Source organism: Belonocnema kinseyi, chromosome 6 (assembly GCF_010883055.1).
Source record: "Belonocnema kinseyi isolate 2016_QV_RU_SX_M_011 chromosome 6, B_treatae_v1, whole genome shotgun sequence".
In the NCBI taxonomy this organism is placed as follows: Eukaryota; Metazoa; Arthropoda; class Insecta; order Hymenoptera; family Cynipidae; genus Belonocnema; species Belonocnema kinseyi.
Genome location: NC_046662.1, coordinates 14113382 through 14136765, shown reverse-complemented (window position 1 = coordinate 14136765; position 23384 = coordinate 14113382). Strand labels below are relative to the sequence as shown.

The following is a 23384-nucleotide window of genomic DNA, read 5'->3' as shown; positions in this document are numbered from 1 at the left end:
ACGAGTAATTTTATTGCAATTTTCATGTCTTCAGGTCGTTTCTACTTGAGGAAAAGTGCAGATTCTTGAGACATTTTAGTCTACAAACAGCGGATATCGTAATGCCTGGAGGATATCTCTTACCAAAGGTAAAATATCAAAATGAATTAAAGTTTTTTATAATTTATTTAGTATCATCAGTGTTCAGTTTTCTGTATTACGTATCTTGAATTCTTTTGAAATATTTATGGGTATTTTTAAAGATTCAGAGAAATATTTAATATGTTTCAATATAATTTAAGGAAATTTTTAAGATTTTAGGGTATTTTTAAAATCTCTAAGGCATTTTCAAGAGCTTTTAGTATAAAATGTTTAAGGAATTTCAAAAGATTCCAAATTATTCTTAGTTCACTCATTTCTATTTAAATCAATGGATTAAAAGTTTCGTTTTGTTTAATTTATCTTGTAATTCATGTAAACACACCTTAAATTCTTAGGCATTTCATCAAATTCTTTTGAATGCCCTGTTAATTTTTCTGAACTGATTTCAAACTAACTGAATTATTCATTAAATTTTTTATATATTTTTTAATTGTTTTCAGTTCACTTGATTGGTTCATTTAAATTATTTTGAACTGTTCTGTAGTCATCAGTCACTTTTTATGTTAGAAATTCGTAGGATTTCCTAAGATTTGAATTTTTTTATTCATCCTGAATTCTCTTTTATTCACCCTGAATGCTTTTAAATTCTTTGAAATTCTCTTGATTTTTTTTTATTTCACTTTAATTATTCTAAATTTACTCAATTTTACTCAAGCCAATGGATTCAATTTTTTTCTTCATATTTTTGAATTGTTTTCAATTCACTTGATTGTCTTTAAAATTCAGTTTGATTTTTTATGAATTTCATCAAATTCTTCTCATTCTCCCTAAATTGTTCTAAATTCTCTCGAATTTTGTATAAATAAATTGTTTAAAAAATTTTTTTTTTAAATTTATTCAATTCATTTAAATTCTTTCGAATTCCTTTGTAGACATTAGTCTTTTTTTTGGTTAGAAATAAGTAGGGTTTAAGTAGGTTTAATAATTATATTATTTTACGCTGAATTCTTTTAAATTCTTTGGAATTCTCTTCAATTTTTAAAATTCACGTTAATTCATCTAAATTTACTTAATTCAATGGATTTTTTTTAATTAAAATTTTTTTATATAATTGGTCTGTTTATAAATTTAAAGTGATTTTAAAAGATTTTAAGGGATTTGAAATAGTTTAGGTTATTTAAAAAAAATCACAAAGAAATTTTCAACTGATTTCACAAGAATTGAGGGATTTCAAAAATTTGATGAGATTTTCAAATATATTTTGCAATTTTTTTGGAATTCGTTCTGAATTCTTATTAATGTATCCTGAATTCTGTTAAATTCTTTTAAGTTTACTCAGTTTCGATTTTTTTTTCAATTTTTCGAATTCGTTTAAATTATTTTAAATTGTTCTGTAGTCATTAGTTACTTTCTTGGTTAGAAAATCGTAGGGTTTTTAAAGATTTGAATTTTTTAATTCACCCCGAATTCTTTTTAATTCTTTAGCATTCTCTTGAATTTGCTAAATTCCCTCTAATTCGTCTAAATTTACTCAATTCTACTTAAGTCAATGGATTTCATTGTTTTCTTGAAAATTCTGAACTGTTTTCAATTCACTTGATTTCCTTTTAAATTCAGCTTGATTTTTTTTATGAATTTCATCAAATTCTTCTCAGTTCCCCTAAATTGTTCTGAACTCTCTCAATTTTTACCTAAATAAATGGATTTTTTCGATTTCTTTTAATTCTCCTTAATTTACTTAATTCACTGATTTTTTTAAACCTTAAAAATAATTTATTTAATTCTTTTAACCTCGCCTTGAAAAAGTTACTGAATTCTATGAAGTTTTTTTCATATCTTTGAATTGGTTTCAATTGACTTCCATTAGTTTCTAAATTCACCTTGAAAATTCATCTGTTTCGTATAAAATTCCAAAATTCCTGTTGAAGTTTCATAATTTTGGTTAAAAATTCATCAGTTTGAATGAAAATTGATCTTTTATTGTTCAAAATTCGACAATTTGGATAAAAATTGGTCTTTTTTAATTAAAAATTTAACCATTTAATTGAAAATCCACATATTTAGTGAAAATTTGATTGAAAACTTTTTTTTTCTTTGTATAAAAAGGAGTTTTTTTTTGCCGGAAATTTAACTATTTTGTTGAAAAATTGTTTCTTTGTGGTTGCAAATTATTTTCTTTTTACAACTGAAAATGTAACTATTATTCCAGTCGAATATTCCTTAATTTTAGATAAAAATTCATCTCTTTGGTTAAACATTCGTATTTTGACTAAAAACTTAATTATTCAACATTTAGTTGAAAATTGATCCTTTTTTAGTTGAAAATTCATAGTTTTTGGTAAAAATTTAATTATACTAGTTAAAGATTCATAATTTTAGTTAAAAATTTAGCTTCCTGGTTTAAAATTATTCCAACTCAAAATTGGTTACAATTTTAAAGTTCCCGCTTCAACATTTTAGAAAAAGAAAATACTTCAAGTAGTTTTTTTAAATAGTTCCTTTGTTGGTGTTTGAGGATTCATCATTTTAATTGAAAATTCATCTCCTTTTGAAAATGTAACTACTTTGTTGAAAATCATTTTTTCAGCTAAATGCTCAACTTTTTCAGTATAAAATTCAACTATTCTTCTAATTCATTTTAATTAAAAATTTATATTTTGCCGAAAATTTAACTATCTTATTGAAATTTTGTTTCTATATTGCTTGAACCTTGATTTTCTTCATTCAAAACTTAAATACTTATGTTTTGGTTGACAATTTATCTTTTCTGTTGAAAATTGATTTTATTTCTAGTTCAAAATTCAACTATTTCGTTAAAATTCATGAATTTTGTTGAACAATTAATTTTTTTCGTTGAGATTCCTTGAATTTTATTAAAAATTCGTCTTGTTTGGTAGTAAATTTTTCTTTTTTGTTTAAAAATGATTTTTTTAGCTAAAACTTCAATTTTTTCGTTCAGAACCCTTGAATTTTATTAAAAATTCGCCTTCTGTCCTAATAAATAAATCTTTTTCTACAAAAATTCATATTTTTCAGTTGACAATTCAACTTTTTGGTTGAAAACTCTTAAACTTTACTAAAGATTTGTCTTCTTTCGTATTTAATTCATATTTTTATTTAAAAATTCTTCTTTTTTAGTCAAAAATTAAACTTTTTGGTTAAGAATGCTTGAATTTTGTTAAAAATTCTTTTTCTTTTCGGTAGAAAATTAATCTTTCTGTTTAAAATTTCATCTTTGTTAGTTGAAAATTTAACTTTTTATCCGAGAATTCTTTACTTTTATTGAAAATTTGTCTGTTTTTATAGTAAATTAATCTTTTTGCTTATTAATTCAACTTTTTGGTTGAAAAATAAATTCTTTTGTTGAAAATTATTATTTTTTTCTTTAAGAATTTAATTCAAAATTCATCTGCTTAACTAAAAATTTAACTTTTCTAGTAGAAAATTATTCAACTATTTTTTGGAAAATACAATTCTTTGGTTGAAAATTTGATTTTTAACGAAGAATTCAACTATTCTATTTCTTATTATATATATCCAATTCTATTTCTATATTTTTTGGATGAAAATTCATCTTTTTATGCACAAAATTAATATTATTGGTTAAAAATTCATATTTCTGGTAGATATAAAATTCAACAATTCCAGGTGAAGATTCATAATTTTAGTTGAAAATTTATCTCTGGTTGAAAGTTAATTTTTTCAACTGAAGATTTAATCGTTCTAGTTTGGGTAAAAAATTGATCTTTTCGAGTTCAAAATTTAAAAATTGGAATGTAAATTTGTCTTTTTAAATTGGAATTTCATCTATTTGATTAAAAATTCACGTATTTATTAAAAAAGTTGTTTGTTCTTTTTGGTAGAAAATTATTTTTTTCTTTGAAAGTGAATCTCCGTGAATGATAAATTGGAATTTTCTAATATAAAATTCAACATTTTATTTAAAACTTTAAATATTTTATAAATTTAAAAACATTTTTATTTTAACTGAAAATTTAACTGTTCAATTTGTGGTTGGTAGATGATCTATTTTAGTTGAAATTGCTTGTTTTCTTTGTAGAAATGAATCTTCTTGGTTAAAAATTCATCTATATGGTTAAAAATTAAATCATTCTAGATAAGGTATAATCATTTCAGCTGTAATTTTATCATTTTTAAAATAATAATCTTCTTTGTTGAAATTAATCTTTAAAGATTTATCATTTTAACTCAAAATGTAATTGTTCCAATTGAATATTTTATCATTTTATTTAAAAATTTATCTTGTTGGTTGAACATTAACTTCTTTAACTGAAAATTTAAGTATTTAATATTCGCTTCCAAATGTATCTTTTTGTTTGAAAATGTAACTATTTGGTTAAAAATTCATGTATTTCGTTGAGAATTCTTTTTTTTTTACAAAATTAATCTTCATGTTTTAAAATTATTCTGTTCTAGTTGAATATTTATTATTTTAGTTACAAATACATCACTTTGGTTTAAAATTGGTTTTTTCTTGTGTGAAAAATTATTTTTTTTTAACTGAAGATTTATCTATTCCTTTTGTTCCTGAAAACTGATTTACGTATTTTGTTGAAAATTCGTCTTTTTCTTAAAAAATTAATCTGTTTGGTGGAAAATTGAACTATTTGGTTGAAAATACGATTTTTTGTTTTTAAAAATTAAGCTTATTATTATTATATTATTGTTTATTTATATTATTCATTATTTAATTTTCATAAATTGGATTATTGGACGTTAAATAAGATATTAAATTAGATTTTAATCTCATTAAAATTTCTTTAATTTTCATTTTCCCTTTTTTTAACTTTTAAATTTCAAGTTGAAATTGTGTGTCTTTTTTATAGAACAGTTAAAAATTAATCATTTTAGTTGACAATTTAACTGTTTCAATTGAATATTTTATTATTTTATTTAATAAATCACCTTTTTGGTTGTACATAAACTTTTTAACTGAAAATTTAAATATTTAATTTTTATTTGTAAAAGGTATCTCTTGTAATTGAAAACTCAACTATTCTGTTAAAAAATAAAAAAGTTTTTTAATCATTATATTATTATTTACTTATATTATTCATTATTTATTTTTCATCAATTGGATTATCGAACGTTAAATAGGATTTTTAATTTGATTTAATTCTCATTAAAAATTTTTTTATTTTCATTTTCCCTTTTTTTACAATTTAAATTGAAATTCCGTGTTTTTTTTATGAATCCTTTTTATTTGAAAATTCAACTGTTTTGTTAAAAATTAAAAAAGTTTTTTTTGTATTATATTATTTTTTATTAATTTTATTTATGATTTTTTATTCATTTTATTATTGGGCGTTAAATTGGTTTCTAAATTAGATTTTAACATCATTTATATTTCTGAACATTAATCTTTTTGGTTGAAAATTCAAATGTTTTGTCCAAAATTCATCTTTTTCTCTGTGTGAAAAAATATTATTTTTTAACTGAAGATTTACCTATTCCATTTTTTCCTGAAAACTGATATTTTTCAGTTTAAAGTTCAACTATTTGGCTGAAATTTGATCTGTTTTGGATGAAAATTCGTCTTTTTTTGTAGAAAATTGAACAATTTAAATGTAAATTTATTTTTTTTAGATTTAAATGTCATCTATTCGATTGGAAATTCACATATTTATTTCCAAAATCGTTTTTTTTTTCTGTAGAAAATTATTTTTTTCTTTGAAAGCTAATCTCCGTTTTCTCAATTCCTGACTGGACGCGACATCTTTTTACAGTATCGTTTTTATAAATTGGGATTTTTAAATATAAAATCAGGGTGGCCGCTGGACCGCTAAACCGGGAATTTTCTGAAACCGGGAATTTTACGAATTTGCAGAAGAAAAATTTGCCCAAGTTTGATTTTAACAGTATTGTAAATAATTAAAGTATAAAAAACTGAACAATAATTGATTTGACAAAACGATTCTAAACCCGTTCAAAATTTGAAAATTTCCAGATTGTAACTGTTTGAATTCGAAAGTCTTAATACGAATTGAGATTAATATAATATCATTTATTCTGATAATTTTATTTTTAAATAACAATTTTAATGATTCATCAATAAAATATTTTTCATTCAAAGTTCTAGGTCTTCCTTTATATTATTTTATATATTAAATTGAATAAATAAATTTATTCATATATCATTTTTATTAGTTTTCTTAGACATTAACAATTTCACTGTTCATTTAAGGCGAGAAAATTAAATTACATGTAAAAGTAAACACTTTGAAACTGAATTGTTTTACATAGAAAGCTTTGAATCTGTAGAATTTCGAAGAGCTTTTCAACTTTTAAGGTTACAATTTTCAATCGTTCTGTTTAAAAAATGTTTTATTTGTAAGTGAAATTGTTATATTTTGGCGTATAAATAGCAATTAAACACTTATTATTTTTAAAAATAATTGATTAATTTCAAGAGATATTTCATAGTTTTGAAAAGATTCAAAATTAATTAAAAACTTAAAACCTCTTCAAGCAATTGAGAAGAAGTGTGTTAACATTTTTGTTTAGAACTTCTAAATACATTTTAAAATTAACCGCATTTTTTCTACAGTTTTTGGAAAATCCTGTAAATTAAAAAAAAATCTTCCAGGTTCTGTTTTGATCATTTTGGAAATCTCTTAAAATCTTTTTAAATTTTCTGTTACAATAATTTTTCAAAACGAAAAATCATTTTCAATTTTCCTGCGAATCTTAAGAAAATGTTTTGATTCTTTTTAAGCTTTTCACAATTCTTAAAAAGTTTCTAAATTTTTTGGTTGAAATCTGCAAAAATCTGCATTTTGTTTTAAATTCGGCTGTGTGTATTTGAACCAAAATTTCGGTACGAATAGCCCAATTTTATCGGGTCACAAACATCGTATAAATGATGTGAAATCATTTTAAATTCTAAATTTAATTTTGATATTTTTAAAACTTCTAAATATCTCTTAAGATTACTCTAATTTTTTCTACAAATAATAAGTGTTCCTATTGTTATTTATAAATTCAAATTTTAAGGATTTTTTTTTAATTTGCAGGATTTTCTAACAGTTGTAGGAAAAATTCTATTCATTTAAAAATATATTTAAACATTCTGAAAAAAATTCCAGAATGATTTAAAATTTGGAAAAATGTAAAACCACTTCTAGAAAAACGAAAACAATTTAACTTCTAATTTAAAAAATCGTTAATTAAAAGAAAAATAATTTTTTATTTTTTATTTGATCTAGCTTAAAATTACTTTTAAAAAATATAATTTTGAACATTTTTAAAGTTCATTGCTTGATTCTTTAATTTAGAGTATTGAAAATTTTAATGTAAATTTATATTTTTGGAATTTAATCTGAATCTTTGAGCTCTAAAAATTGATAAAAGTTCTCAATTTTGCAGTTTATCTGCGTTTCATTAAATTAAATGTCATCTATTCGATCAAAAATTCACATATTTATTTAAAAAATCGTTTTTTTTCTTTCTTTTGTTTTTGTTCTCATTTCCTGACCCAGCGCGACATTTTTTCACAGTATCGTGAGATAAATTGGGATTTTCTAATACCAAAAAATGTCTTTCAGTACTTTAATTACCATGTGAAGATTTCAAAGTTCCTACCACGGGTAGAAATCGTTCAACGGCACAATTCGACAGTGCACAGACTCAGAATTCTAGGAGACAATGGTCTCATCTATCCTTATCTGATTGTGATGAATGATGGCTCGGGAGATGCCAGACGAGATGAGCGGGTCCTTCAGCTCATGAGGATGTTGAATCTGATTTTGAAGAAACAGAAGGAGACGGCTCGTCGCCTCCTTCAATTCACAATTCCGAAAGTCATTTCCTTGAACTCTCAAATGCAGCTCGTGGAAGACAATCCTTCCGCCATTTCTCTGATGGACATTTACAAGGAGAGTTGCGAAAAGAGGGGCGTTTTGGATGATGCTGCTATCGCATTATATTACGAGAGATTAGATAATCTGAAAGCCAGGGGCATTAAACTCAGTCATCAAGTACTGAGGAAAATCTACACCGAGGTACAAACGAAGATTGTTCCGAAGACGATTATCAGGGACTGGGCTCTCAAGACATTTCCGGGAGCGACAGAATACTGGACTTTTCGAAAAATGGTAAACTTCTTTTAATTTAAATTGTTATTATTCAGTCATCATGTCTTTTATTGATTACATATGATAGTAAATTAATCTTTTTTTAGTTAAAAATTAAAATTTCTGCTTGAGAATTCTTGAATTTTATTAGAAATTCGACGGTTTTGGTAGTAAATGATTCTTTTTCTTTAAAAATGCATTTTTTAGCTGAAACTTCAAGTTTTTGGTTTAGAATTATTGAGTTTTATTTAAAAAATCGTCTTCTTTCGTAGTAAATTGATATTTTTGTTTAAAAATTCTATTTTTTTTTGGTTGGAAATCCAACTTTTTAATTCAGAATTCTTGAATTTTGCTTTAAAAAATTGTTTGGGAGTAAATTAATCTTTTTGTATAAAAATTTAACTTTTTTTAAAATTCTTCTTTTTTAGTTTAAAGTTTAACTTTTTGGTTCGGTATTCGTGAATTTGATTAGTAAGTCGTTTCTTTCAGTATTAAATTAATCTTTTTTTTTTTAATTCATCTTTTTTAGTTGAAAATTTAACTTTTTGGTTCAGAATTCTTGAATTTGGTAAATAGTGGCTTTTTTATAGTAAATTAATCTTTTCGTTTAAAAATTCTTTTTTTTTAGTTGGAAGTTTAATTTTTTGGTTCATAATTCTTGAATTTGTTTAAAAATTCGCCTTTTTGGTATTAATCTTTTTGTTTAAAAATTTTTTTTCTAATTCAAAAATGGAAGAGTTTAGTTAAGAATTCTTGAACTTTGTTCAAGACTCGTTTTTAAAATTTTTTATTAAACTAATCTTCTTCTTAAGAAATATTCCTTTTGGCGTTGAAAATTTAACTTTTTGGTTCAGTATTCGTGCATTTTATTAGAAAGTCGTTTTTTTCAGTAGTTAATTAATCTTTTTTAGTTGAAAATTTAACTTTTTGGTTCAGAATTCTTGAATTTTGTTCAAGAATGGTTTTTATTTATTTTTTTATTAAATTAATCTTTTTCTTTAAAAATTTTTCTTTTTCAGTTTGAAAATTAAATTTTTTGGTTCAGAATTCTTGGATTTTATTGAAAATTAGTTTTTTTCAGTATTAAATTAATTTTGTTGTATGAAAAATCATCTTTTTTAGTTCAAAATTTAACTTTTTAGTAGAGAATATTTTAATTTCATTGATAATTCCTATTTTTTGTTGTAAATTAATCTTTTTGTTTAAAACATTCTTCTTTTTTACTTCGAAATTCAACTTTTTGGTTCAGATTTCTTGAATTATGTTTAAAAAAGTTGTTGGTCGTAAATTAATCTTTTTGTATAAAAATTCAACTTTTTGTTTCAAATTTCTTATTTTTTAATTGAAAATTTAATTTTTTGGTTCAGAATTCTTAAATTTGGTTCAAGAATGGTGTTCAAGAAAGGTTTTTATTTATTTTTTTAATAAATTAATCTTTTTCTTTAGAAATTTTTCTTTTTTAGTTGTAATTTTAATTTTTTGGTTCAGAATTCTTGGATTTTATTGAAAATTAGTTTTTTTTCAGTATTAAATTAATTTTTTTTTTGTATGAAAAATCATCTTTTTTGTTTGAAATTTAACTTTTTAGTAAAGAATATTTTAATTTAATTGAAAATTCCTATTTTTTGTTGTAAATTAATCTTTTTGTTTAAAAAATTCTTTTTTATTTGAAAATTCAACTTTTTGGTTCAGAAATCTTAAATTTGGTTAAAAATTGTTTTTCTTTTCGGTTGTAAAATAATCTTTTTTTTATTTATCGTTTTTAGTAAAAAAATTCAACCTTTGGTTGAAAATTCTTAAATTTGATTAAAAATTCGTCTTTTTTAGTTGAAACTTCAACTTTTTAGTTAACAAATCGTGAATTTTATTAAAAATTCTTTTTTAGTTGTAAATTTAACTTTTTGGCTTAGAATTCTTGAATTTTGTTCAAGAATCGTTTTTTTTATTATTTTTAAGATAATCTTTTTATTTCGAAATTTTTCTTTTTTAGTTGAAAATTTAATTTTTTGGTTCCGAATTCTTGAATTTTGTTGAAAATTAATTTTTTTCTGTATTAAATTAATCTTTTTGTATAAGAATTTGTCTTTTTTAGTTTGAAATTCAACTTTTCATTAGAAAATACTTTAATTTTATTGAAAATTCCTCTTTATTGGTTGTATATTAATCTTTTCGATAAAAAATTCTTTTATAGTTGAAAATTTAACTTTTTGGTTCAGAATTCTTGAACTTTGTTCAAGAATCGTTTTTTTTATTAAATCAATATTTTTTTTTAATTAGAAATTTGAATTTTTGTTTCAGAATTCTTGAATTTGGTAAATAGTAGCTTTTTTTATAGTAAAATAATCTTTTCTTTTAAAAATTCTTCTTTTTTAGTTTGAAATTCAATTTTTTGGTTCAGAATTCTTGAATTTGTTTAAAAATTCGCCTTTTTGGTATTAATCTTTTTGTTTAAAATCTTTTTTTCTAATTCAAAAATGGAAAGGTTGGGTTAAGAATTCTTGAACTTTGTTCAATACTCGTTTTTTTATATTTTTTATTAAACTAATCTTCTTCTTTAGAAATATTACTTTTTGCGTTGAAAATTTAACTTTTTGGTTGAGTATTCGTGAATTTGATTAGAAAGTCGTTTTTTTCAGTTATTAATTAATCTTTTTTAGTTGAAAATTTAACGTTATGGTGCAGAATTCTTAAATTTTGCTCAAGAATGGTTTTTATTTATTTTTTTATTAAATTGATCTTTTTCTTTAAAAAATTTTCTTTTTTAGTTTGAAATTTTAATTTTTTGGTTCAGAATTCTTGGATTTTATTGAAAATTAGTTTTTTTCAGTATTAAATTAATTTTGTTGTATGAAAAATCATCTTTTTTAGTTCAAAATTTAACTTTTTAGTAGAGAATATTTTAATTTCATTGAAAATTCCTATTTTTTGTTGTAAATTAATCTTTTTGTTTAAAAAATTCTTCTTTTTTACTTCGAAATTCAACTTTTTGGTTCAGATTTCTTGAATTATGTTTAAAAAAGTTTTTTGGTAGTAAATTAATCTTTTTGTGTAAAAATCCAACTTTTTGTTTAAAATTTCTTCTTTTTTAGTTAAAAATTTAATTTTTTGGTTCAGAATTCTTAAATTTTGGTTAAAAATTGTTTCTTTCGGTTGTAAAATAATCTTTTTTTATTTATCTTTTTTAGTAAAAAAATTCAACCTTTTGGTTGAAAACTCTTAAATTTAATTAAAAATTAGTCTTTTTTAGTTGAAACTTCAACTTTTTAGTTAAAAAATCGTGAATTTTATTAAAAATTTGTCTTCTTTCTTAGTAAATTAATATTTTTGTTTAAAAATTCTTCTTTTTTAGTTGAAAATTTAACTTTTTGGTTTAGAATTCTTGAATTTTGTTCAAGAATCGCTTTTTTATTATTAAATTAATATTTTTATTTCGAAATTTCCTTTTTTAGTTGAAAATTTAATTTTTTGGTTCAGAATTCTTGAATTTTGTTGAAAATTAATTTTTTTCTGTATTAAATTAATCTTTTTGTATAAAAATTTGTCTTTGTTAGTTTGAAATTCAACTATTTAGTAGAAAATACTTTAATTTTATTGAAAATTCCTCTTTTTTGGTTTTAAATTAATCTTTTCGTTAAAAAATTCTTTTTTAGTTGGAAATTCAACTTTTTGGTTCAGATTTCTTGAATTATATTTTTAAAAGTTTATTGGTAATAAATTAATCTTTTTGTATAAAAATTCAACTTTTTGTTTAAAATTTCTTCTTTTTCAGTTGAAAATTTAATTTTTTGGTTCAGAATTCTTGAATTTTGTTCGAAAATTAGTTTTTTCGGTATTAAAAAATTGTATAAAAATTATTTTTTTTTGTAGTTCAAAATCCAACTTTTTAGTAGAGAATACTTCAATTTGATTGAAAATTCCTCTTTTTTGTTGTAAATTAATCTTTTTGTTCAAAGATTCTTCTTTTTTAGTTGAAAATTTGACTTTTTTATTTGGAATTCTTAAATTTGATAAATAATCGTTGTTTTTTATTTGTAGTAAATCAATCCTTTTGTTTAAAAAGTCTTCTTTTTTACTTGGAAGTTCAACTTTTTGGTTCAGAAATCTTGAATTTGGTTACAAATTCGCCTATTTGGTTGTAAATTAAATAGTTTGTTTAAAAAAATTGTTGCTAGTAAATTAATCTTTTTTTTATAAATATTCAACTTTTTGTTTCAAAATTCTTGTTTAAAATCTTTTTAATTGGAAATTCATCTCTTTAGTAGAAAATTCTTTTATTTTTTCGAAAATTAGTCTTTTTTTGTTGTAGAATAATCTTTTTGTTGAAAAATTCTTTTTTTTTTTTTAGTTGAAAATTCAACTTTTTTGCAGAAAATTCTTAAATTTTATTAAAAATTTGTTTTTTTGTTGTTGTGAAAAGTTAATTTTTTTAACTGAAAATTGATGTATTCCAGCTTTTCCTGAAAATTAATATTTTTCAGTTCAAATTTCAACTATTTAATTGAAAATTGATCCTTTTTAGCTGAAAATTCCACTCTTTGGTTGAAATTTCATATATTTTGTTGAAAATTAATCTTTTTGTTTGAAAATGCAACTATTTTGTTAAGCATTCATGCATTTTGTTGAAAAATCTTTTTTTATAACATTAATCTTCAGGTTTGAAAATTAATCTTGGTGTTCGAAAATTCATCTTTTCAACCGAGAATTTGAGTATTTCAATTAAATTATTCATACTTTTAGTTGAAAATTAATTTTTTTTGGTTGCAAGTTAAAATCTTTTGTCAAAAAATCGCCATTTTGTTTTAAAATTAATCTTTTTCAGTTGAATTTTTATTATTTTAGTTAAAAATTCATCAATGGTTTAAATTTTGTTTTCTTTTTGTCTGAAAAATTAATTTTTTAAACTGAAAGTTGATCTATTCGATTTTTTCCTGAAAACTGACATTTTTCAGTTCAAATTTCAACGATTTGGTTGCAAATTGATCTGTTTTAGCTGAAAATTCAACTGTTTCGTTGATATTTCATATATTTTGTTGAAAAATCGTCCTTTTGATTGGAAATTAATCTGTTAGGTTGAAAATGAAACTATATTTGGTGAAAAATTCATTTATCTTTTTGAAAATTCAATTATTTAACGAGGATTAAAGTACACACCCTGTATTTTTTAAGGCCAATCCTTAATTAATATAATATAAAGAATTCCTGAAAATAAAACCAAGAATCTAACGACTTCGTTCCTTTTTCGTTGAATATTCTTCTTTTCAAATAAAAATTTAATTACTTAATTTTTTTGTTGCCAATTTATCTTTTTAAGTTAAGATTTATTTATTTTGTTGAAAATTTGTTTTTTGTTCGTGTAGAAATTAGTTTTCTTGGTTAAAAAATTAATTTTTTTGTTGATGACAATTCTTTTTTTTCATTAAAAATTTAACTCTTCCAGTTAAAGATTTTTTTATTTTTTATTTAAGATTTGACCTTTTTGGCTTAAAATTCAACTATATGCTTCAAAATTTGTTTTTCTTAGTTTGAAAATTTAACTATTTTGCTGCAAATTTATGTAGTTTGTTGTCGAAATTTTTTTGTTTGATTCAAAATTAATTTTAAACTATAAATGTAACTTAAATTTTTGGATACAAAATGGTATTTTTAAGTCGAAAATTCGTCCTTGTTTGTAGAAATTAATTTTTCTGGGTTGAAAATTCATCTTTTTAGTTAAAAATTCAATTATTTCAGTTCAAGGTTCATAATTTTAGTTGAAAATTCACCACTTTGTTTGAAAATATAACTATTACAAAAAAAATTAGTTTCTTTTTTCTTTTTCTTTTATTTTTTAGGAGGGTTTCATTTTCGGGAATTCTTTATATTAACTTGATTATTTGACGTTAAATAGGATTCTAAATTTGATATTAATCTGATTGAAATACCTGAAATTCTACTTTAATCAATAAATGTCTCTTCTTTGCAGTTTACTTTGCAAGTCTCATTAGCTTGTTTCGCGGAATATGCCCTACACTTGACAAGACTGAACCCGGACATGATTTATCTTCATCGAGATTCCGGTTTGATGAATGTGGCTTACTACAAATTTGATCTCGACAAAACGTCGGGACAACTGATCTCAAATAGGCCCGTTCCGTTCCGGTTGACGCCCAATATTTTGGAACTTGTCTCAGATATTGGTAAGTTTTTCAGGGTGTCTATCCCACTTGAAAAATGTGGAAAACATGGAATTTAATAACAATTATTATTTATTTTTATAATTAGCTTTATATAACTTTAATTTTTGTTTGAAAACTCTTTTTTGTTTACTTGAAATTAATTTTTTTTTTAATGAAAATTTAACTATTCTAGTTTAGATTGAAAATTTATCGGTTTTAGTTGAAAATTCATGTATCTAGTTCAAAATTCATGCATAATTTGGTTTGAAAATTCGTTTTTTTTTTATAGAAAATTAATATTCTTGGTGGAAAATTGATTTTTTGTTGTTGTTGAAAATGCAAGAGTTTGTATGCAATTTTTTATCTCTCTTAACTGAAAATTCTTTCTTAGTTGAAAACTTTTATTTTTTTATTTATTTTTTGGTTGAGAATTAATTTTTTTCTACTAAAAATGTAAATATCAAAAATTAATTTCAAACTGAAAATGTAACTGTTCAGTTTTTGGATAAAAAATGGTCTTTTTTAAGTCAAAAATTCGTCTGTCTTTGTAGAAATTAATATTCTTGGTTCAAAATTAATTTTTTTACAGCTGAAAATTCTTTTTTTTAGGGGACAATTTAATTATTGCAGTTAAAGGTTCATTGTTTTAGTTAAGAATTGATCTTTTTTGCTTAAAATTCAACTATATGGTGGGAAATTTGTTTTTCTCAGTTAAAAATTTTACTATTTTGCTGAACATTTTTGTATTTTGTTGTCAAAAATTATTTTCTTGTTTTATTGAAAATTAATATTAAACTGAAAATGTAATTATTCAATTTTTGGATAAAAAATTGTATTTTTTGGTCAAAAATTCGTCTTTCTTTGTAGAAAATTATCTACTCGGTTGAAATTTGATCTTTTTGTTTAAAAATTCAAAGGTTCATCATTTTAGTTGAAAATTTACTACTTTTTTTGAAAATATCTTTTTATAGAATTAGTTCCTTTTTCGTTGAATATTGTTCTTTTTAAATGAAAATTTAATCGTCTAGAAATTAATTTGTCTTTTGTTCGTGTAGAAATTAATTTTCTTTGTTAAAAAATTCATTTTTTTGCTGATGAAAATTCTTTTTTTTTTTAAATTTAACTCTTCCAGTTAATGATTTATTTTTTCTTTAGTAAAGAGTTGATCTTTTTGGCTTAAAATTCAACTATATGCTTGGAAATTTGTTTTTCTTATTTGAAAATTTAACTATTTCACTGAAAATTTATGTATTTTGTTGTCAAACATTTTTTTTTTTTGATTGAAAATTAATTTTAAACTATAATTGTAACTATTTAATTTTTGGATAAAAAATTGTATTTTTAAGTCGAAAATTTGTCCTTAATTGTAGAAATTAATCTTCTTGGTTGAAAATTCATCTTTTTGTTTAAAAATTCAATTATTTCAGTTCAAGGTTCATCATTTTAGTTGAAAATTGACCACTTTGTTTGAAAAAAATAACTATTAAAAAAAAGTTTCTTTTTCGTTGAACATTGTTCTTTTTATTTAAATATTCAATTATTGAATTTTGGATGGACAATTTACTTTTAATTTTATAGAAATTAATTTTCTTGGTTCAAAATTCATTTTTTTGTTTCTGAAAATTCTTTTTTTTTTAATTCATCTTATATTCCAGTTAAAGATTTATTTTTGTAGTTAAGAATTGATATTTTGGCTTAAAATTTAACTATATGTTTGGAAATTTGTTTTTCTGAATTGGAAATTGAACTATTTCGCCGAAAATCTATGTATTTTGTTAAAAATTATCTTTTTTATTTGATTGAATATTAATTTTTTTGATTGAAAATTCAACTGTTCCATGATAAATTGAAAATTAATCTTTTTAGTTAAAAATTCAACTATTTGGTTGAGAATTTATATATATTGTTGAAAAAAAAAATCTTTTTTATGGAAAACCATAATTGTTTGAAAACATTTCTATGTATTGTATCTTCAATAATGTGAATGAATTTTCAAACAAAAACGTGAATTTTCCAGAAAAATGATTAATTTTCTACCAAATAAGACGAATTTTCGACAGTCAACTAAAAAATTGATTCATTTAACTAAAAAAACAAATTCATCAAAAAATGAAACTTTTCAATTTTGGTTTGAAAAATTAATTACAAAGAAATACTTAAATTTCCAAACAAATAAATAAATTTGTAACTAAAATTATAAATTTTCATCTAAAGAAAAATAATTTGTAACAAAGTTTCAAACTTTCAACCACTTAGTTGAATTTTTATCCAAAACAGATTATTTTTAAAACTATCAGCGGCATTTTCAACAATCAAAAATTAAATTTCTATCAAAAGACATGAATTTCCAATTGAATATTTTATTGTTTTATTTTAAAATAGGATTTAAAATTTGATTTTAATCACATTTAAATTTCTTTAATTTTAATTTTCCCTTTTTAATTTTTAATTGAAATTCCCTGTTTTTTATGGAAATTAATATTCTTAGTTGAAAATTAATCTTTTTTAGTTTAAAATTATTTTTTTTTTAATATTCTTTTTTGTTAAAAAAATTTATCATTTAATTAAAAATGTAACTGTTGCAATTGAATATTTTATGATTTTATTTAAAAATTCATCCTTTTGGTTTTCTTTTAATTGAAAATTCAACTATTTTTTTAAATTAAAAAAGTTTCTTTTTATTATTATTATATTATCATTCATTTATATTATTTATTAAGTTGAAAATTCATCTTTTTGTTCAAAATGCACCTACTCCAGTTAAAAATGAATCCTTTCAGTTGAAAATTTAACTGCTCCAATTGAATATTTTATAATTTTATTTAAAAATTCATTTTTTTGGTTGTACATTAACTTTTTAACTGAAAATTTAATATTAAATTTTTGGTTAAAAATATATCTTTTTAGTTGAAAATTCAACTATTTAGTTAAATATCAAAAAAAAAATTTTGTCTTTATATTATTTTTTATTTATATTATTCATTATTTATTTTTCATGAATTGGATTATTGAACGTTAAACAGAATTTTAAATTTGATTTTATTCTCATTTAAATCTCTTTAATTTTAATTTTCCCTGTTTTTAATTTTACATTTAAAATCCGTGTTTTTATGGAAATTAATCTTCTTAGTTGAAAATTTATCTTTTTTGTTTAAAATTCAACCATTCCAGTTAAAAATATATCATTCTAATTAAAACTTTAACTGTTGAAATTGCATATTTTATCATTTTATTCAAAAATTCATCTTTTTGGTTTTCTTTTAATTGAAAATTGAACTATTTTGTAAATTAAAAAAGTTTCTGTTTATTATTATATTATCATTTATTTATATTATTTATTATTTATTTTTCATTAATTTTATTATTCGGCGCTAAATAGGATTTAAGATTTGATTTTAATCTCATTTAAATTGCCTTAATTTTAATTTTCCCTTTTATTAACTTTTAAATTTCAAGTTTAAATTGCGTGTCTTTTTATAGAAAATAATCTTCTTAGTTGAAAATTCTTTTTTTTTTGTTTAAAATTCAACCATTGTACATTAACTTTTTAACTGAAAATTTAAATATTTAACTTTTGGTTGAAATTGTCTTTTTCTAGTTGAAAATTGAACTATTTTGTTAAATATCATAAAAGTTTTTTTTATCATCATAATATTATTTATTTATATTATTCATTAGTTATTTTTCATTAATTGGATTATTGAACCTTAAATAGGATATTTGATTTTATTCTCAATTAAATTTCTTCAATTTTAATTTTCCCTTTTCTTAAATTTTAAATTGACATTTTTTATGGAAATTAATCTAGTTAGTTGAAAATTCATACTTTTGGTTGAAAATGTATCCTTTTTAGTTGAAAATACAACTATTCTGTTAAAAATTAAAAAAGTTTTTCTGTAAAATTATTATATTATTTTTTATTTATATTATTTATATTTTTATTTAAAATACAACTATTCCAGTTAAAAATTTATCATTTTAATTAAAAATTTAACGGACCCAATTGATATTTTATCATTCTGTTTAAATATACATTTTTTTTGGTTTTCTTTTAATTGTAAATTCAATTATTTTTTTAAAAATTCAAAAAGTTTTTTGTCATTATTTTATTATTATTCATTTAAATTATTTATTATTTATTTTTCATTAATTGGATTGTTGAACGTTAAACAAACATTTTAAATTTGATTTTATTCTCATTTAAATTTCTTTCATTTTCCCTTTTTTTAATTTTTAATTGAAATCCCGTGTTTTCTTATTAGAAAATATTTTTCTTTGTTAAAAAAATGCATCTTTTTTGTTTAAAATTTAACCATTTCTGTTAAAAATTTATCATTTAGATTTAAAATGTAACTTTTCCAATTGAATATTTTATTATTTTATTTAAAAATTCATCTTTTTGGTTGAAGGTGTATCTTTTTAGTTGAAAATTCATCTATTTTGATAAATATTAAAAAATTTTTTATTTATTATTATATTATCATTTATTTATATTATTTATTTTTTATTTTTCATTATTTGGATTATTGAAAGTTAAATAGAATTTTAAATTTGATTTTATTCTCATTTAAATTTCTTTAATTTTAATTTTCTCTTTTTTTAAATTTTACATTGAAATTTTGTGTTTTTTAATGAAAATTAATCTTCTTAGTTGAAAATTCACCTTTTTTGTTTAAAATTCAACCATTCAAATTGAAAATTAATGATTTTGATTAAAAATTTAACTGTTCCAATTTAGTATTTTATCATTTTATTTAAAAATTTCATGTTTTTGGATGTACATTAAGTTTTTAACTGAAAATTTAAATATTTAATTTTTGGTAGAAAATGTATTTTTTTAGTTAAAAATTCAACTATTCTTTTAAAAATTAAAAAATGTTCTTTTTATTATTATTATATTATCATTTATTTATTTATTTTCTTTCATTTTATTATTGGACGTTAAATAGGATTTTAAATTTGATTCTAATCTCATTTAAATTGCCTTAATTTTAATTTTCCTTTTTCCACTTTTAAATCTTAAGTTAAAATTTCGTGTTTTTTTATAGAAAATAATCTTCTTAGTTTAAAGTGTATCTTTTTTGTTCAAAATTCAACCATTCCAGATAAAAATTTATTATTTTTATTGAAAATATAACTGTTCCAATTTATTATTCTATTATTTTATTTAAAATTCGTCTTTTTTGTTTAAAATTCAACCTTTTCAGTTAAAAATTTATCATTCTAATTAAAAATGTAACTGTTCCAATTGAATATTTTATAATTTTATTTTAAAATTCATATTTTTGGTTCAAAATGTATCCTTTTTAAAAATTGAACTGTTTTGTTAAAAATTAAAAAAGTTTTTTTTTATTATTATATTATCATTGATTTATATTATTTATTTTTCATTAATTTTATTATTGGGCGTTAAATAGGATTTATAATTTGATTCTAATCTCATTTAAATTGCTTTAATTTTAATTTTCCCTTTATTCAACTTGTAACATTTGCTTGAAAAAAAGGTGTTTTAGGCCCTTTGACCGCAAGTGCGATTGCAACAGCCCGTTGTTTAGTTCAACCCTCCTATCAAATCGAAGCTACTCTGCGGGCAATTCTTCGGGACGAGATCGTCGACGACCGGAGCAAAAAGTTCCGAATTGAAAACGCGGTTAAACCGGAAGTCGAGAAAAGGCAAAAAGTGATCACGAACGTGACTAGCGCGGTCGCTTCGGTTTCTAAGAGGCTGAACTCTTTAGCTTATTTCGATGGGAACGATAGCAGAGTGAAAAATCTTTTTGCCACTTCGACCAATCCTGACAATCTTTGCCAAATGGATCCGACCTGGCATCCCTGGCTGTAAAACCTAAACTAAACGGTAATTTATCAAATTGATATGATTTACTCAAGCGATTCTGTAATAGAAATTCCAAGACTTTATAAGCGCCAAAGACGATACTTTTTTAATGAGATGGGAATTGCTCGGTGCTTTAGAATTAATTATTAATTGATTAATTATCAATAAAAAGCGTTTATTAGGTCAATTGTTGTAAATAGGAAATGCAGTTTTATGCTTGACTCATGCGCTGTATACAATGTACAAAAAAATAATCTTAAGATACTCAGGAAGAATGTGTCTCAGGGAAGATAAAAGGTAAGACGTGATGTTTTTATTTCTTCACGCGACAAGAGTATTATTAGCGAATATTTATTTATCTATAGTCACCGGTTATTGGATTTTACGATGAATAAGTTTAAGGAAACTTATTTTTATTTACCTATAATTTTTATAGATTTTCATGTTTACTTTGTACAACTCGATGTAGAGTAAAAAACAGTGAAATTATATTCTGTGGCGATTGTCATTTTACTGGATTGTAGTAATTTTGTACAGATTGTTTTAAAATTTAATTGTAAGAATAAAGCTAATGTAAAATTGTACATACAATTTAAATTTAGTTGTATATTTCTTTTTTTCCTTTAGTGAAGAAAAAACGGGGTGTCTACTCTACCTGGAAAACCTGGGAATTTTAGGGAATTTTTTTTTCAATCAGAATTTCCTAGAGAGCGTACTTTATTTTTTTTTTTCAAATTGCAATAATAAATTGAATAAGAATGATTCTTCATTTGTAAAAGTAGTCAGTGTCGCCATCTAGCTTCAGTTGGTCTACTAGTAGCAGCTGCTGAAAGAGGAGGTAAAAAATCGTGGGGTATATAACACCCAGTGTGCACTTAGTGAAAAAGTAGTTTTGGAGCCAATTTCGTTGTTGAAATTTTATTCAGTTTTGTTTACTTTCTAACGTAAGTATATCATATGAAGTGAAATAATGAATTTTTTTGGATTATTTCATACTTTTTTCTTTGTAGATGACTTATAACTTACGCCAGCGCGTCATGCGAGAGCAGACTGTGGATCTGTTGAATAAAATATGATTGTTAAAATACAGTTATATATGTCTCTTTTTTTCAATTTCTTGTATTTTTATAGTATTACATGTCCAAGTTCCTCAATTTTTATAATAGTGGATCGATTTAAAAGCAAAAAATCTGATTCATCATTTTATCATAAAGTTGACTTTCCAACCATGCAAATAAATATCTTTTTAAAGGCACCCATGTTGCAATATTTTTTTTGTGAAAGTGCACTATTTCAAAAGTATAGTCATACATTTCCAGGTTAAAATAATTAAAATTGGGTAAGTTACGAATTTGCAAGTAAAAAACACATTTTTCACCTTTTTTTACATAATTTTTTTAACAAAATCAAAATAAATAAATGGATATAAAATCAACTCCACCCTATAATAGATATTTTAAACTATATTGGATAATTTTATTGTAACAAAATATTCAATAGGGGTTAAACAATACATGATTAAATACGCTGGGGTACTGAATACCCACGATGCACTTTACCGTGATTTTTGTCATGTATGCACTTTGAGGGTTAACTGAAAATTAAACTGTTCTGTTTCTGATTGAAAATTGATTGGTTCGAGTTGCAAATTAATGTATTTTATTAAAAATTCTATTGTTAAAAATTAATTTGCTATTAAAGGTCCACTATTTTAATTGAAAATTCATCTTCTTCGTTGAAAAAAGAGCTATTTTCTTGAATATTTTTTTTTTAGTTGGAGATAAATTTTTTTAACTGAAAATTCAACTGTTCTGTTTCTGATTGAAAATTGATTGGTTCGAGTTGCAAATTAATGTATTTTATTAAAAATTCTATTGTTAAAAATTAATTTGCTATTAAAGGTCCACTATTTTAATTGAAAATTCATCTTCTTCGTTGAAAAAAGAGCTATTTTCTTGAATATTTTTTTTTTAGTTAGAGATCAATTTTTTTAACTGAAAATTCAACTGTTCTGTTTCTGATTGAAAATTGATTGGTTCGAGTTGCAAATTAATGTATTTTATTCAAAATTCTATTGTTACAAATTAATTTGTTGTTAAAGATTCAACATTTTAATTGAAAATTCATCTTCTTCGTTGAAAAATCAGCTATTTTGTTGAAAATTCGTTTTTTGTTGCTTTTTCTTTTGAGAACAATTTTTTAAATTGAAAATTCAACTGTTCTGTTTTTGATTGAAAATTGATCGGGTTTAGTTGGAAATTAACGTATTTTATTGAAAATGCTATTGTTACAAATTAATTTTTTGCCAAAGATTCACCATTTTAATTGAAAATTCATCTTCTTGTTTGAAAAATGAGCTATGTTATTAAGAATTCGTTTTTTCTTTGACTGAAAATTAATTTTCTTTTTAGAAATTTAACTATTCCATTTGCAATTTTAACTATTTTGTTGAAATTTTTTTTTAATTAATTTTTTTACTGAAAATATAACTTTAATACTTGGTTGAAGATTCATCATTTTAGTTGAAAACTCGTCGCTTTAGTGGGAAATAAATTTTGTAACTAAAAATTTAGCTATTTTTTTCTTTTTCAAAAAGAAATCTTTTTAATTTAAAATTCATGTATTTTCTATAAAATTTACCTTCTTTGATAAAAATGAATCTTCTATTCCATTTTTAGTTGGAACTTGATGTCTTCTAGTTTAAAATTCATCTTGTTAGTTGATAATTAGTCTTTATTTAGTTGAAAATACAACTTTTTTTTTGTTAAAAATTCATATATTTTTTTTAAAAGTCGTCTTTTTTGGTAGAAAATTAATCGTCCTGTTGGCAAATTAATCGTCTTATTAGACGTCATTTTTTTGCTTAAAAATTGAAGCATTTTATATAAATATTAATCATTTTAGTATGTCATTAATTCATCTTTTTTTAAAAGTAGCTTTATATCACTGATTTGAATTATTTCGTTAAAAATTCTTTTTTTTGTTTGAGATTAATTTTTTTAACTGAAAATTCAGCTATTTTGTTTTTAATTTAAAATTGATCAGTTTTAGTTGAAAATGCATGTATTTTGTTGAAAAATCCTTCCTCTTGGTTGAATTCCATTACATTTTATTACAAATTGGTATCTTCTTTAATTGAAAGTTACTCTATTGTTACAAATTAATTTATTCTTGTTAAAGATTCACTATTTTTATTGAAAAATCATTTGCTTGTTTGAA

General features: G+C 21.9%; 1 protein-coding gene across 1 annotated transcript in view; it reads left to right on the top strand.

The window, feature by feature from the left end:
- LOC117174778 (transformation/transcription domain-associated protein-like) overlaps positions 1 to 20762 on the top strand; it is a 28425-nt gene extending 7663 nt beyond the window's left edge. Inside the window, exons 2-5 of the mRNA XM_033364132.1 lie at positions 35 to 128; positions 7647 to 8195; positions 14137 to 14350; positions 19834 to 20762. Coding sequence (XP_033220023.1) covers positions 35 to 128; positions 7647 to 8195; positions 14137 to 14350; positions 19834 to 20171 — 1195 coding nt within the window. The 3' untranslated portion in view covers positions 20172 to 20762. The remainder of the gene's footprint in view (positions 1 to 34; positions 129 to 7646; positions 8196 to 14136; positions 14351 to 19833) is intronic.
- The last annotated feature ends 2622 nt before the right edge of the window (positions 20763 to 23384 follow it).